At 44.5% G+C, this 15,739-nt stretch overlaps 1 protein-coding gene across 7 annotated transcripts in view; it reads right to left on the reverse strand.

Moving 5' to 3' along the window:
* RAPGEF4 (Rap guanine nucleotide exchange factor 4) overlaps positions 1 to 15,739 on the reverse strand; it is a 173,078-nt gene that overhangs the window by 9,554 nt on the left and 147,785 nt on the right. For 6 of the 7 annotated variants that reach the window (XM_053359411.1, XM_053359436.1, XM_053359405.1 and 3 more), the window contains 4 exons: positions 13,031 to 13,128; positions 7,246 to 7,371; positions 5,999 to 6,177; positions 169 to 259 (listed from right to left, as the gene is read on the reverse strand). In XM_053359411.1, the coding sequence (XP_053215386.1) occupies positions 169 to 259; positions 5,999 to 6,177; positions 7,246 to 7,371; positions 13,031 to 13,128 (494 nt within the window). Of the gene's footprint in view, positions 1 to 168; positions 260 to 5,998; positions 6,178 to 7,245; positions 7,372 to 13,026; positions 13,129 to 15,739 lie in introns of those variants that run through there. The other variant, XR_008327103.1, reaches the window with a different exon arrangement.

A 15,739-nucleotide genomic window follows, 5' to 3' on the forward strand; every position in this document is an offset into this window, starting at 1 on the left:
GTTCAGACGTAATGCTCAGCTAGGAATTGCGGTTCATTCTTCCCGATAGGAAGTTCATTCGTGGTGAACTGTCAATGATGATTTACCACGATGTGCAAAAGCAGAAAAATCAAAGGAAGAAATGAAAGGCAGCAACATTTGTAGAACTAGGATTTACTCTGCACTCACCTCCCATGTCATTGTGAGGCGGCTTACCGCAACGTTGCTCAGTCCCATGATCAAAGCGAAAAAGGAATTCAAGTTTTTGTATTCCTTGCAACTAGAAAAGAAGAGGTTCACAGTTTGATTGGGCGGGGGGGGGGGACAAACTGAGAATCAGAAAGCCTGGCTTCTAGAGTGCTTCTATATTTTGGAAGTATTCATCCAGACAAGTCTTATTATCGTGCTTGGAAGGATATCCTACTGTATTTATTTTAGACTAACCCCTTCGGTTGCAATTCTGAGCATATTTTCTCACAAGCAAACCATCTGAATCACCCGGACTGACTTCCAAGTTAGCCTCTTGAGGATTACAGCAAATCACAAGCAATTGTGAAACAAGAAAGGTTTAATAATACACCCACAATGTCACCACTTAGCGTCTTATTCTGATACTCCTTAAAAGTCCTCTTCATACCGCTTTATTTTTGTTCTATGTACCGTATTTTTCGCTCTATAACACGCTCCCAACCATAACACGCACATAGTTTTTAGAGGAGGAAAACAAGAAAAAAAATATTCTAAACGAAACAGTGGATGTATGATTTTTGTGGTTCATGCTGTGGCCACAGACATGTGATCTGACGGTGAGTTTGGGGTAGCCCAATGCAAAAATCCTGAGGATCCACGTGGATCCGTACTTTGTAACCACGTTTTTGCACCACTGCGGCCCCAGGCAACAGTGGGTGCGTGATTTTTTTGGTGCATGCTGTAGCCATGGACATGCTATGTGATCTGATGGTGAATTTGGGGTGACCCAGTGCAAAAATCCTGAGGATCCATGTGGATCCGTGTTTTGTAACCACGTGAATGAAGGAACTGTCAGTAATGTATGATTATCTCCAATACAGTGATGAAGGAAGGGGGGGGGGAGCTCACACTTGTCCTAGGCAAAGCAGCCAACTCCTATAGGCCTAGGTGCCTTCACCCCCCCCCCATTAAATATTTGAGGGAGTCATCATCCCCCCATGCTGATGGGCATTGCCATTCATATAAGGTACCAGTGTGCATGCACTTTGTCTTGAGATCATTGCAGTCTGTGAGATGGGGCTTACCTGTACCTGCCCCCCCCCAATATTTTATTGAAGTTGGAAGAAGGAGGGGAGGGAGGGAGGGAGGGAAGAGAGATGGAGAGCTCGCATTTGTCCTAGGCAAAGCAGCCAACTCCTATGGGCCTAGGTGCCTTCACCCCCCCCATTAAATATTTGAGGGAGTCATCCCCCATCCCCCATTGTGGTATGTGAGTGGGGCTTACCTGGCTGTCCCCCCAATATTTTTTGAAGTTGAAAGAGGGAGGGAGGGAGGGAGGGAAGGAAGAGAGAGGGGGAACTCACATTTGTGGAGCTGCCTTGCCTCGAACCGGAGCAAAAAGAGGAGGAGGAGACTCAGGGACACGAGCCTTGTAAGCCACTTTGTTTGAATTTACCGGTGAGGTGCTGGGGGAGGGACGGAAGGGGATGCCCTCTTTGTCCCTCCTTCCGGCTCATTGTAAAGAAAGCAGAGTAAGAGCCGCTTACATTTGTGTAAGGGAGAGCCATAGAGCAGGCAGACACTGAGAAAGAGAGGCTGTCTCCCTTTCCCCACCTTGGCTTTTACACGCAGCTCTTGCCAGCTTCCGAGCGCCCACCTCGCCAAAAAGCCATAGAGGAGGCAGACAGGAGAAAGAGAGGCTGTCTCCCTTTCCCCACCTTGGCTTTTACACACTGCGTGCAGCTCTTGCTGGCTTCCGAGCTGCCTCCCTTCTCCCACCTAGCCAAAAAGCCATAGAGCAGGCAGACAGGAGGAAGAGAGGCTGTCTCCCGACACTCAGCTGTTGCTCAGCTGTTGCCGGCTTCTCAGCCAGCCAAGCGGAGGAAGAGAGGCTGCCGAACAGCCAGCAAGAGCGGTTCCTCCTGCCTGCATTCGCTCCATAACACGCACACACATTTCCCTTTACCTTTTAGGCGAAAAAAACTGAGTGTAATGGTGCGAAAAGTACGGTATTTCTTAATTCTCTTCCACTCAATAAACACCATTCTCTGGGCATTTCCAAAAACAATGCTCACTTAGCTAGGTTTTGGGAGTCCCATTCAGCACAAGTTCAGCTTCCAATTTAGAGAAACAAAAGTAACATAACCTGCTAAGAGACAAAGGCCGAATTCAAACGTTGCTTCTGTTGATACAAGGGGACATTTCCCCATAAGATAGTGTTCTGGTAACTTATATGGTAATTTTTATCTTTGCTGTTGTTAGTATTTAATGTTGTATTTGCATTTATGTTTTGATGTATGCCGCCCAGAAAATTAACTATGGGAGAGCAAAAAACTATAGGGGAAAAATAAGTTTTATACATCTGAATCATGCTCGGGTAGGGGAAATCACATATGTATTCTCCGTGCCAAACCTTCCCCTTATCTGTGATGAAATTGTCACGGGTAATACCCCCAGAATGCTCAGCACCCCAGCACAGGACTAGTCAATGTTTAGAAGTTCTCGGGCTCCAACGCCCATCATGTCACTTGTCAGGCACGATGGGAGCTGCAGTTCAGTAAATATCTGGAGGTGGTTTGTGGGAAAGAGACTGTGACGTTAACATATATGAGAGAGTGCTGGAGGGGAAATAGTTAAATAGGTTGCACAGACAGGACCCAGGGGGGTGGAGTCAGTGGGACTATAAAACCAGTTCTGGGAGGAGTTCTGGGAAGAGTTCGTTGGGAGTTGTGGGTGGGTAGTTGGTTGGATTTAGTGGGTTGGCTGGTTGGGAAAGGCAGTTGGTAATAGAGAGACAGTTAGGGCAGTTGGTCCTTGAGTGTGGGGAGGTAGAAGAGATAGAGAGAGGAACATAAGACTAAGAAAGTAAAGAGGAACACCGTTTGGTATGCCATAAAAGTTTTGTTTGTGTCTGAAATAAAATACACTCTTCTTTATTAATTGAGAAGCTGACTGAGACTGAAGTGATTTTACTGGGGAGGACCTGGTTGGTGGCAGCGGATTAGTGGTGTACGGGTCAATAGTCCGTGAGATGACCGGGGGCTCCGTACGAACACCACAGAGACGTCTGGGCTATACTGTTAGGTTCTCTGCTACTGGTTTAGGACAAGGCTGGGGAATCTTTTTTTTTCCCCTATGAGGGGCCTTTAACCCATGGGGAAAAGCAAAAGTGGACCACACTTCATGGCGGAACAAGCAAGAACCAAAAGTGGGTGGAGCAAATAACATAAGGAGGAGCCATTCCTTCTCTCTCTCTCCCTTTCTTTGGAAATCCAGACAAATCTATGGGCCACATGATGCTTCCAGAGTTTTCTGGATCACAGCAAGTTCACATGGGTACAGCTTGAGGCAAGTCATTCACAAACAATATCCCTTCACATCCTTGAAATTCACTTATTTTGAGCAAAACTACATTTGATCGACCTCATGATCCCATTACATTTTCCTGTTTCACTGTATAGTTAACACACACACACAAAAAAACATGTTGCCATAGTAGCGATTTTTTTTTTACTGCGAAGAACAGCTCCACGAAACTGAAATAACAGAAATGAGATGTCATCGTTTTATATTAGGAATATGAAATCTGCCCAAGTATTTGCATTCAATAAATAAAAAAAGATCCCGAGAACTTTAGCTATTTCCAATTTACAGAGATGGGGGGGGATATTGACATAAACAGGAGGTTGTCAAATGGGAATTAACATGAGGTTAATCCTGTAAGTAGTGATTCTGGGATATTATCTGCTTGCCTCAGGCGATGCTGATGTTTTCCCTGATATATTTTTTTCCATACTAAAGGTAAATGTTCATCAGTGTTTGTGCGCCTGGGGGGCGGGGGCTGTGTGTTTTTAAAAAATAGTGTATATAAGGAAATTGTTCAAATTATTTAGCTTAATGAAATTTATTCCCATTTTCTGCTAATGATTAGGAAAAGGAACCACATTTTGTTCTTATCTATATGTGCTACTGCCCTCTGCTGGACAAAATGCAGAACAGCTCTGTGCAAAAATGGCTAAAAAACGGGGATTCAATTCTCTTTACACTGTTAACTCACTGCGAGTTTCTGAATGTGGCCTGCCACATTCTGCACCAGTATCATTGTGTAAGATAATAATGGAAGCATAACCCATGCTACCTGCAGTGGTGATGCTGGGTGTCCTATGGAGAATTTGGACTTTACAAAATGGGGAAAACCCAGATTCTGGCAGACTGGCGCCATCCCTAGCTGGTGTTAAGTAAAGGTAAAGGGACCCCTGACCATTAGGTCCAGTCGTGACCGACTCTGGGGTTGCGGCACTCATCTCGCTTTACTGGCCGAGGGAGCCAGCGTGCAGCTTCCGGGTCATGTGGCCAGCATGACTAAGCCGCTTCTGGCAAACCAGAGCAGCGCACGGAAACGCCGTTTACCTTCCCGCCGGAACGGTACTTATTTATCTACTTGCACTTTGACGTGCTTTTGAACTGCTAGGTTGGCAGGAGCTGGGACCGAGCAACGGGAGCTCACCCCGTCACGGGGATTCGAACCGCCAACCTAATGATCAGAAAGTCCTAGGCTCTGTGGTTTAACCCACAGTGCCACCCGCATCCCACAGGCAAAAACACTCTCATTCACCCAAGCCTTTGGATCTTTATTTTAGTGGGGTGGAGTTAGATCTGTTTGTGTGTTTGTGTGTGTGTGTGTGTGTGTAATATAAAATAATTATATATATAATTTGTGTATTTTAGGCTGTTTAATTATTGTTTTACGTTTGCTTTTAATGTTTGTTTGTTTTTTGTAAGTTGCTTTGAGTCTCATTTTGGCGGTTGGGAAGCAACAAATAAATTTAATAAATAAGAATATGAAATCATGCAATGGTCAGACCGCTCCTAGACAATTCCTTTCTCACGGGCAGTCTGAGAGGCAATAAGAAATAACTATCTCTGATGCAGAACAAAATCTTCATACAAAAGAATTCTTACTCATCCTGCCAGAGACAGAAAACCGACCATGTGAAGTCTACAGCAGTCTGCCATGGCTTCCAGCCCATGGCAGGTGTGGTGTAATAACCCAAATTAAGGATGTATTTTACACCTCTCTTGCCATAGTGGAATCCTGTACCTTGGTTCTCAAATGCCTTGGTTCCCAGACACCAAAAACCCGGAAGTGTTCTGGTTTTCGAACGTTTTTCAGAAGCCAAAGGTCCGATGTGGCTATCGGCTATTGTTTCCGGGGTGCCTGCACCAATCAGAAGCGGCGCCTTGGTTTTCGAACATTTCAGAAGTCAAACCGATTTCCAGAACAGATTAAGTTTGGTGCTTTTGTTTTTGCTATTTATTTTGCGTTTTTGCTTTTGATGCTTTTTCGGTTAATTTATTTTTGTGATTGTGTGGAACCTAGTTCAGCTATTGATTGATTGTGTGACTGCGTAAATGGATAAAAGCCCCCCCTCCAAACAATGACTATCATCAGTACAGGTAAGAAAAAAAAATTAATTTTTATCATCTACAATACTGTCTTATTTATTTTATAGTACAGTACACTGATTATTGCTTTAATTTTATGGATCAATGGTCTCGTTACATAGCCAAATTTATGTTCAATTGCTGTTTTAGAGGTTGTCTTAAAAAGTCTGGAACAGATTAATCCATTTTGCATTACTTTCTATGGGAAAGTGCGCCTTGGTTTTGGAATGCTTTGCTTTTGGAAAGGACGGATTAAGTTTGAGAACCAAGGTACCACTGTACATGCCTACTGAAAAGTAAGCCCCATTCAGTTCAGTGGGACTTCCTCTCGTTCCCAGGGAACTTTATAGGACTTGCAACGTTAAAGTCGTTGAGCTATACTTACTGGGCTGCAATCTTGATGAACTTCTTTAAGAGCTGGACACGTTTGCTGAGTTGGGAACAAAGACAAATCTCTGTGACTACCCAGAACTGGAGTTCATTGAACCTTCGCAAAAACAAATCCAAATTCGCTGTGGTCTTCTTAAAATTGTGTCTCCCAAATGTGTGGTAGACCAGTTCCAACTAGGGGAGGGGAAAAAGGAGGAGGGGAAGAATATCAGGGTTAGACAAATGATTTGTGCTTTTTTAAAAAGAAAAAAAAGAACCGCCCTGGAACAAATCTCTAGTTACGTTTCCAAATAGTCTGAGGGTTGGATCTTGCTATGTAGCAAGTGTTCTCTGATCACATTTCTGTTCCTCCTCTCTTCCCAAAAGCTGACTAGACAAGAGTCTGTCAACTTACGAATAAGTGCACTGGCCACACCTTTACTTCTCCCTTTGAAAAGTTTGTAAACCAACCATTAACTATAGTTTCCCATTTTATTGTTACTTGGAAAATACGGCTGAAAGCTTCGGAACAAGCCAGGATATATGTAAGAGCCCAACATTATGCGCTGTTAACTAAGGTTGCATTCACAAAGCAGTTTATTCCATTTTCATGACTTTCCCTGTTAAGTTCCACATGATATTGGAACTATAGTGGAAAATGCTGCAAGTTTGCTTCTCATTTCCATGTTAGTTGCTACAAAAGAAGCAGAGAGAGCTCTGTTTGCAAATAGTATGGAAATGAGAGCTAAACTTGCAATAACCTGTATTTCTGCACGTGGCTTTTAAATCATGTGAAAGGCCAAATATAAATTAAAAAAATAAAAACAGAATAAACTGCTGTGTGAATGCAGCCTAAGTTAAAATTTTATAAGCAACAATGTAAGACTAGGTTTGAACGTATTTCAATTTCTCCCAAATTGTGTAATATTTCCAGAAACAGAAACATTTTCCTTTCACTTAAGAATTGGCAGAAATGTGAGAGCTCCCTGGTGTGCCAAATGGCATTCTGCACTTGCAGTCTGAAGTGATAAAACTCATTCTACTGCCTCTGGATTTTACCACGAATTTTGCCGTCCAGAAGCACTCCGTTCAGGGGGGTCAGAGCTGCAAGACTAAGTTCCTGGCAAATGCGCTACTGGAAGAGAGAGACGGGTGTGGGGGCAAAGGAATGGGAAGAGACCTAGTTCTGTCGCAACTCTGCCCTGCCATGTTAGCCACTTCTGTCTCAGCCTACGATGGGACAAGCACAAGAATTCTCCTCACCTCATGCACGCAGTTGAAAAGCTCCCACTCATAAATGGTCATTTGATACGCTAAGTCTTTGGAGCTCATAAGTTCAAACATTCCCACAGTCCCAGTCGATGGGCCTTCTTGTTCCTGCAGTGGAACCTGGGGAAAATAACAACGGCGAAGCTCTCTGTAAACGTTCTTATCCACCTGATCTCTCTACTCTGTTTTAACAACTCTTTTTCTGTTTTGCTTTTTTGCACGCGGTGGCGCTTGTATAAAACTGACTGTGTGAATATTGGTCACAGCACAAAACAAGAATAATGGCTTCGAAGTTAAATGCACAACACGCACATTGCCGCATAAACGCACACAGAAATGCATACAGGTTTGATACACATTTTAGTGTATTTCTGGGTCTTTGTTGGAAGCCGCCCAGAGTGGCTGGGGAAACCCAGCCATATGGGCGGGGTACAAATAATAAATTATTATTATTATTATATGTCACTGTGAGCTACGTAAGGGCAAGCAGGACTCGTCAACCTGCAAAGGTAGCCCATCTAGGAGAAGGGAAACTCTCATCCTAAACCTCTGCTGCCTTGTGGGATATCTTCAGGAGAAGAAAAGGCTAAGCAGTAAACCCTATACAAATCTGGAGTGCAGTCCCTAAGACGGTTGGATGGTGCCTTGTACGCCTCCTTCCAGCAACTCCCTGCAGCCAAGCTGGTGCCAAACCTATTTCTCTGCTTTCCTTTGGACCACATCAGCGAGGCTGAGAGGGGGGCCTTGTCATCTGGGCAGCCCAGGGCCTCCACACACACTGCCCAGGCTTGTGCCCTGGGGAGGTCACGTCGATGCTGCCAACGCAGCGGTTTGACTTCACCCCTGGAGGCTCTGTCCATTGTCTCTTGAGACAGGTGGACGCCAACAACGTGAGCTAGGTTTCATCTTTTTCCGCGCTGCAGGAAACGAATAATAATAATAATAATAATTTTTATTTATACCCCACCCTCCCCAGCCAAGGCCGGGCTCAGGGCGGCTTACAAGCAATAATAAAAGGAAGTTGAATAAATACAACTTAAAAACAAAAGTAAAATACAACATTAAAATATTGAAATATTAAAATGTAGCCTCATCGCAGGAGGAGAAAGAAAAAAGAGGGGGAGGGAATCAAATTGGCTCCAAGCCAAAGGCCAGGCGGAACAACTCTGTCTTACAGGCCCTGCGGAAAGCAATCAGATCCTGCAGGGCCCTGGTCTCATGAGGCAGAGCGTTCCACCAGGCCGGAGCCAGAGTTGAAAAGGCCCTGGCTCTGGTTGAAGCCAATCTAACTTCCTTAGGGCCCGGGACCACTGGAGTGTTGCTATTTATGGACCTTGAGGCTCTCTGTGGGGCATACCGGGAGAGGCGGTCCCATAGGTACGAGGGTCCTAGGCCATGAAGGGCTTTAAAGGTCAAAACCAGCACCTTAAATCTGACCCTGTACTCCACCGGGAGCCAGTGCAGCTGGAAAATATGCTCCCATGGCAAAGACCCTGTGAGGAGCCTCACTGCAGCATTCTGCACCTGCTGGAGTTTCTGGGACAGCTTCAAGGGCAGCCCCGCGTAGAGCCAATTACAGTAGTCAAGCCTGGAGGTGACCGTCGCATGGATCACTGTAGCCAGGTCGGGTCGAATAACTGAAATAAAGCAGCCTTAAAATACAATGATATAAATCTCCTTCTCTCTCATGCATCATTCCTGCTGCATTGCAGGGGGGAAGCATACAGGAGAAAGCTGCCAGGAAAAGTGAGGCCGGTGGTCTATCTAGCCCAGTCTACACTGACTGGCAGTGGCCTTCCATGGTTCCTAATAGGGGACACCCATTTCTTCCTGGAGTTGCCAGGGACTGAGCTAGTGTGGTGTAGTGATTAAGAGCGGTAGACTCGTAATCTGGTGAACTGGGTTTGCTTCCCTGCTCCTCCACGTGCAGCTTCTGGGTGACCTTGGGCGAGTCACACTTCTTTGAAGTCTCTCAGCCCCACTCATCTCACAGAGTGTTTGTTGTGGGGGAGGAAGGGAAAGGAGAATGTTAGCTGCTTTGAGACTCCTTAGGGTAGTGATAAAGCGGGATATCAAATCCAAACTCTTCTTCTTCTTCTTCTTTTGCACCCACTGTGTGTTTTCCCCAGTGGAGCAAATATCACTTTGGGAAACAGGCCGGGGAGAAATCCTTGCGCGTTTACAAGCCATTTACAGCACATATCTCCAGACCTAGGAATCATCTGGGGAATCTTCTTTTGTTTACTTGACACCAGGGGCTTCTGACATACGAAGAGTACACTCATGAATAAATATACCATTCATTATCTGCCATTTGTTTCCACATGACCTTCACTCACAATTATATTAATTACAGCTATATGCACATACAAAGTGCGGGCTAAATTAATCTTAATTGTTCCCATCTTTCATTAAAACAAACAAGAAACATCAAAACGGCGTTTCCCCATGCCACGCAACGCGAGGAATGAAGATGCCGCCTGGTGCACGAATGGAAAGTTTGTATGTTTGATAGATGACCTAAAGAGAACTAATGAATTGTGATGAAGATGTGAACTGAAAATATTGGGTTGAAATTCTGCACAGCCTTAGGTATGCTGCTGTTATGCTGGCCTCATCCTGACTCAGTAAGCAGAACGGGGACGATGTTAACCACTTAAAGCTACTGAGATAATCCATGCAAAATACTTCGGACTCTAAAGTGCTCTATAAATGCTAAGGAATGTTAACATTGCATTACTCTATAGCAAAATGTTCCATCTGCTGAGAAATGGCATTTCTATCTCTCTCAGCTTGTGAGTGATGCAACGGCGAGTTGATTGTAAGGGTCTCCTATGAGGATTCTTTTGGCCTTGGGAAAACAGGGTTTAGAGACTAGACAGCATTTTGGTTGCCATTCATAGCTTGAATTGTAGCTGCAGAGGCAGAATCATGCAAGGTATGAGATGTTCCATTTTGAAGGATTTTAATTGATCAGAATCGGCTCCCCACTTGAATTTGTAAGTGGAGCTGATATCTACAGTCCTGCGTTAAGAAGAATTAACTTAACACCCTTTGCATTTTAGTTACCAGTAATTTGAGCTGGCGGCCGCCCAACGATAGGTGAAGCTATCCTTCCTAGTTGCTTTTTACTCCACTAGAGGGCAGTGCAGTTCATTGACAACGTTTCCCTTTCCAATTTTTTTCCATATTGCAATGTATTCACTAATCATTAACATAAAACTGGAAGCTTTCACCTGGCACATTGAAGGCTATCCTAAACGCGAGCTTTCCTAAGGAGTAGAAGGAATAATGGTTGAAAGCACCAAAAAACACAGGCACAACCCAAGGCGAGTTAAGCACTTTTAAATTTTACTGATTCAGTAGAAGGCACTGATTTTTGTTGTTGTTGTTAAAATGAATGAGACAGTGCCTTTTACTATGATTACGAACCAGGACTGAGAGAGTTCCATGGATGTACCCATCTTTGGCTATCCTTGAACTACATTTGTATCCACTCTGAAGATCTCCCAAACTTTTTAACACAAAGGACTGTAAAGGAAGGCTCCCCACCCCTTCTCCAAAACCCCCAAAGCGCTGTTTAGTGCCAGGCAATTGCCAAAACTCTTGCCTGCAGCTCTTTGCAACCTGCCTGCTGTGTCCAAAATACAGAAGGCTCTTTAAAATGATAAATGAAGGCCGCAAGCGTAGGCATGCCAGAAGCACACTACCGCCTAAACAAAATTTACATTCGTATTTAAATGTAGTTGCTGCCTTTATATTTTAAACAATCACGATCCAAAACTATCTTTTGTATCTGAAGCGACGTCAAAGCTTCCATTTCACAGTTCCTATGAAATGGATTGAATCCTACAAAGTGTCTCATTGGGAGGGGACAAGAGCCAGGATCAAGGCTTGGAGCGAGGGACTTAATTCATGCTGGCCTGCCAACGAAAACTGCTCTGAATGAAAGGACCAAAAAGCACTTTATAATAATAATCCAGTTCTCTGGAAGTGGACCCCTTGGGAGCATGGCGGGATTACTCTGCTGTTAGTACTCGCAAACATTTCGAATGTTTTAAGGAAAGCCAGACTTTCTAATGAGAACAGTGGTTTTAATTATAGAGCCCTGAGGAACGACTTGAAAGAGTTTATTCTGTGCCTTCATAATATGCCAGCCTATATATAATGCTTTTTAAAAAATTACATGTACAGTGGTACCTCGGGTTACATATGCTTCAGGTTACATACGCTTCAGGTTACAGACTCCGCTAACCCAGAATATTACCTTGGATTAAGAACTTTGCTTCAGGATGAGAACAGAAATCATGCAGTGGCGGCACTGCAGCAGTGGGAGGCCCCATTAGCTAAAGTGGTGCTTCAGGTTAAGAACAGTTTCAGGTTAAGAACAGACCTCCGGAACGAACTAAGTACTTAACCCGAGGTACCACTGTACACTTCTTTTTACTGTACTTAAGGACAGAAATATGCTCTCACGCCACAAGCATAGGGCGTTGTTTATTCTCCCTACAGGTTCACTGAAAATACCTGGCTCATCATTTGGGTAAGCAGGCGAGTGCTCTTGGCGCTCCCAGGACTAGGGGTCTTTAGCCAGATCTGCCATGGGTAATAAGCTGCCTGCCAGCAGGGCAACCCCACACATGGCAACACCAAAGGATATCATTGGGGTCGCCCCAAGGCCATCACCACCTCAATACAGTCGTACCTTGGATCTCAAACGTCTTGTCTCCCAAACAAATCGGCTCCTAAATCATCGAAACCCAGAAGTGAGTGTTCCTGTTTTCGAACCTTCTTTTGGAAGCTGAACTTCCAACAGGGTTTCCGATTGGCTGCAGGAGCTTCCTGCAGCCAATCAGAAGCCATGCATTGGTTTCCGAATGTTTTGGAAGCCGAACAGACTTCAGGAACAGATTCCATTTGACTTCCAAGGTACAGCTGTACTGTATTTTTGCTGGTTCCTGCTATTGTTTTCTGTGAGGCCCCACTGCTATGTGGTTGATTTCTAGACCTCTCTAGGATGAGGGTAGCTCTTGAGTGAAAGAAGAAGAGTTTTGGATTTGATATCCCGCCTTTCACTCCCTTTAAGGAGTCTCAAAGCAGCTAACATTCTCCTTTCCCTTCCTCCCCCACAACAAACACCCTGTGAGGTGAGTGGGGCTAAGAGACTTCAGAGAAGTGTGACTAGCCCAAGGTCACCCAGCAGCTGCATGTGGAGGAGCGGAGACACGAACCCGGTTCCCCAGATTACGAGACTACCGCTCTTAACCACTACACCACACTGGAGAGAAGCAGCTGGTACTCATATTGAAAATACGCACAGTATATAAATTTGTCTAAATAAATACATTTTAAAAACCTGGTCTGAATCAGGGGATGTCCTACTCAGAGAATGCTATCCACTGCCATAGTATGGATCTTCCCCACACAACTCTGTGCAGCCCTCTTGCCAAGATTTGAAAATCTCCAATAATATTAATAATAATAATAATAATAATAATAATAATAATAATAATAATAATTTTGTACCCCGCCCATCTGACTGGGTTGCCCCAGCCACTCTGGGTGGCTTCCAACATATATAAAAACATAACAAAACAGTAAACATTAAAACGCTTCTTTGTACTGTGCTGCCTTCAGATGTCTTGCGGATAGTTATGCAGAAACGCTGAGGAGAAATTTTCAGGATAAGAAATGCGTATGTTATATAGCGTTCAAGTAAGGAGTACAAAGCACAGCCTCTGACTCAAAAGGCGTTCAGAGGCTTAGCATACTTACATACCAGTGAGTCAAACTGGTCTCGAGGGCAAGCAAAGAGGCGTCCGTTAACACTGAGCGTTGTAAACACCGAAACATCGTTTGGTTTTAGCACCACCTTTTCTGTGAACGTGAAAAGCATGGGATATACTATAGAAAACGTACACCCATTCTCACAAGAAAAGTAAGTTGTCAAGACTTCTCATTGGAACAAAACAGAATGGATGCCTACGGGGGAATTTGAGACAATCTTTTCCATTTGGAAGAGCAGCTTTTATAATTTGAGAGCCTACTCGACTGGATGACACATTCAAATATTTGTGTGTGGCACTCAAGGGTTAGGTAAGTATTAGTAGCGGCCCAGTTGGTGGCGTTACTTGTGATTTGGATATATAAAATTTGTTTTTATTTGTTTGTGTTATTATACCAAACAGTTTTTATGTACACAGTACAGAGACCACTGAGGCAGACATTCATTGTTTGTTTTCAGTTGTCATTACACTCCTTAACACTCTTTCATATACCAAATTTATGAGTGTTAATTTTTTTGATCCCAATGTTTTTCTAATCACGTCCGTGGTAGAACCACGTGACTCTTTTCTCCATTGCAGTCAATGTGTACTGCTCCTAGAAAAGCTGGCATCTTTAAGAAAAACAACAGGAAGCTACCAATAAACCTTTTTTTAAAAAAAGAAAACCAAAAAACAGCAACAACATTCATAGTTCCAGGTCAGCTATGGGATTTGATCTTTGTCTTGTAAAGATCTTCAGGTGCCTGGACTGCAGCCTGCCTATGCTCTCAGTTATGATGAGACCCTCTTCTACACCAGACCAGTGTCTACCATTAAACGGCGATGCCATTCTACTGGGACTCAAATCTCTAGCCACCTTACTTTTTAAACTGTCCCTGGCATGAAGTGTAAGGAGATGGGTGAATTCTTCCCCGCTTTCCTCAGACTAACTTGGAGTCATCAAGAGTTCTTCAACAAAAAATTAGGAGGAACTTGGATCATTTCTCAAGCTCTTCTTGGCAGCACCCTATGGAGAAATGCTTCCATTGCCCTTCCCTTTTTTGGGGGGGGGGGCTGTTCTTTGAAGGATTGCATCTGGGAAAGCTGGAGATGGGGAAGCCCAATTCTTGGGCTAGCAGAGCACCCCTTGCCCAGTCAATCCTAAAGGCTGCCTTTAGAGTAAGATGGTGTGACGTTAACATATGAGAGTGCTGGAGGTGAAATAGTTAAACAGGTTACCCAATCAGAACCCAGGGGGGTGGAGTCAGAGGGACTATAAAACCAGCTGGGAGGGGCGAAGAGGGAGTTCATTGGGAGGTTGGTTGGAGTGGAAGTGAATTGGGATAGAGTCTGTGGGTAGGTTGAGTTAGTGTAGCGAAATAAGCTGAGTCAGGAACAGTTAGGGGCTAGGAAGACAAGTAAATATCTGAGAGGTGGTTTAGTGAGTGAGAGCAGGTAGCAGAAGTTATAGGTCTGGATAGGCACCCCATGAATGTAATTGACCGATACTGTTTATGAAACCGCACGCTTGTTAAACTGCAATAAATAAACAGAAGTTTATGTTCCAATTTAACCCTGACTGGACTCGGTATTGTACCAGGTAGGGCCTGGGTGGTGGCAGCGAGAAATAAAGTGGTGGCACAGGGATCAATAGATGGTGAAACGTCTGAGGACCCTGTGTGATCGCCACAGAAAAGTTCTCTATGAGAATTGACTTTTGGCTCCAACCCCAGATTGTCTGGGGAACAATGTCTCTTGCACAACATCTCCCTTGATAGAAGGAAAAGTGATTTGAGAAAATCCACTCTGTGCTAGTTGTCCTTGGTGTGATGGCAACTCTGCCAGCTGTCCTAGAGGAAGCTCTTCAAAGCCCTCCAGCAAAGCAAGAGATTTCTCCACTGTGTTGCATGGGGCCTGCTTAGACCCTGGGGAAATCAGTGTGCGCGTGGTGGTGGTGAACTTTTCAAAGGAAGAATCTGAGCCCTTCCTGTGTTCACCTGAGGTGAGCATTCCCAAGTACCTGAAGCTTGTTTCTGAGTCTGAACTGGAAAGACTTCACTTGCATCCTCTATAAATGGAAGAAGGTAAAGGTAAAGGGACCCCTGACCATTAGGTCCAGTCGTGACCGACTCTGGGGTTGCGGCGCTCATCTCGCTTTATTGGCCGAGGGAGCCGGCGTACAGCTTCCGGGTCATGTGGCCAGCATGACTAAGCTGCTTCTGGCGAACCAGAGCAGTGCACGGAAACGCCGTTTACCTTCCCACTGGAGCAGTACCTATTTATCTACTTGCACTTTGACGTGCTTTCAGACTGCTAGGTTGGCAGGAGCAGGGACCGAGCAATGGGAGCTCATTCCGTCGCGGGGATTCAAACCACCGACCTTCTGATCGGCAAGTCCTAGGCTTTGTGGTTTAATCCACAGCGCTGGAAGAAGGCTGATGGCAAAAACACTGATGTTCCTGTTCAGGGAAATGGGTCTAAAGAGCTGTCAATGAGATTTATCACATTCAGATGAAGGTGGGGAAAGTTTTACCACAGGAACCCTAACATATAATGTAATAATTCATCTTGGAATGTAATAGCGATGGTTGGGCTTGCTTTTCGGAAGAGATGCGTAAGATGGTGCTGTCAGTTACATTTAGCTCTCGCAATCCCATCAACAAAAGATGCCTGCACATCACGGATTGGTTCAGAAGGGCTAATTAACTGCCTTATAAATCTTT

The sequence above is a fragment of the Podarcis raffonei genome, chromosome 1, assembly GCF_027172205.1.
Source record: "Podarcis raffonei isolate rPodRaf1 chromosome 1, rPodRaf1.pri, whole genome shotgun sequence".
Lineage (NCBI taxonomy): Eukaryota > Metazoa > Chordata > Lepidosauria > Squamata > Lacertidae > Podarcis > Podarcis raffonei.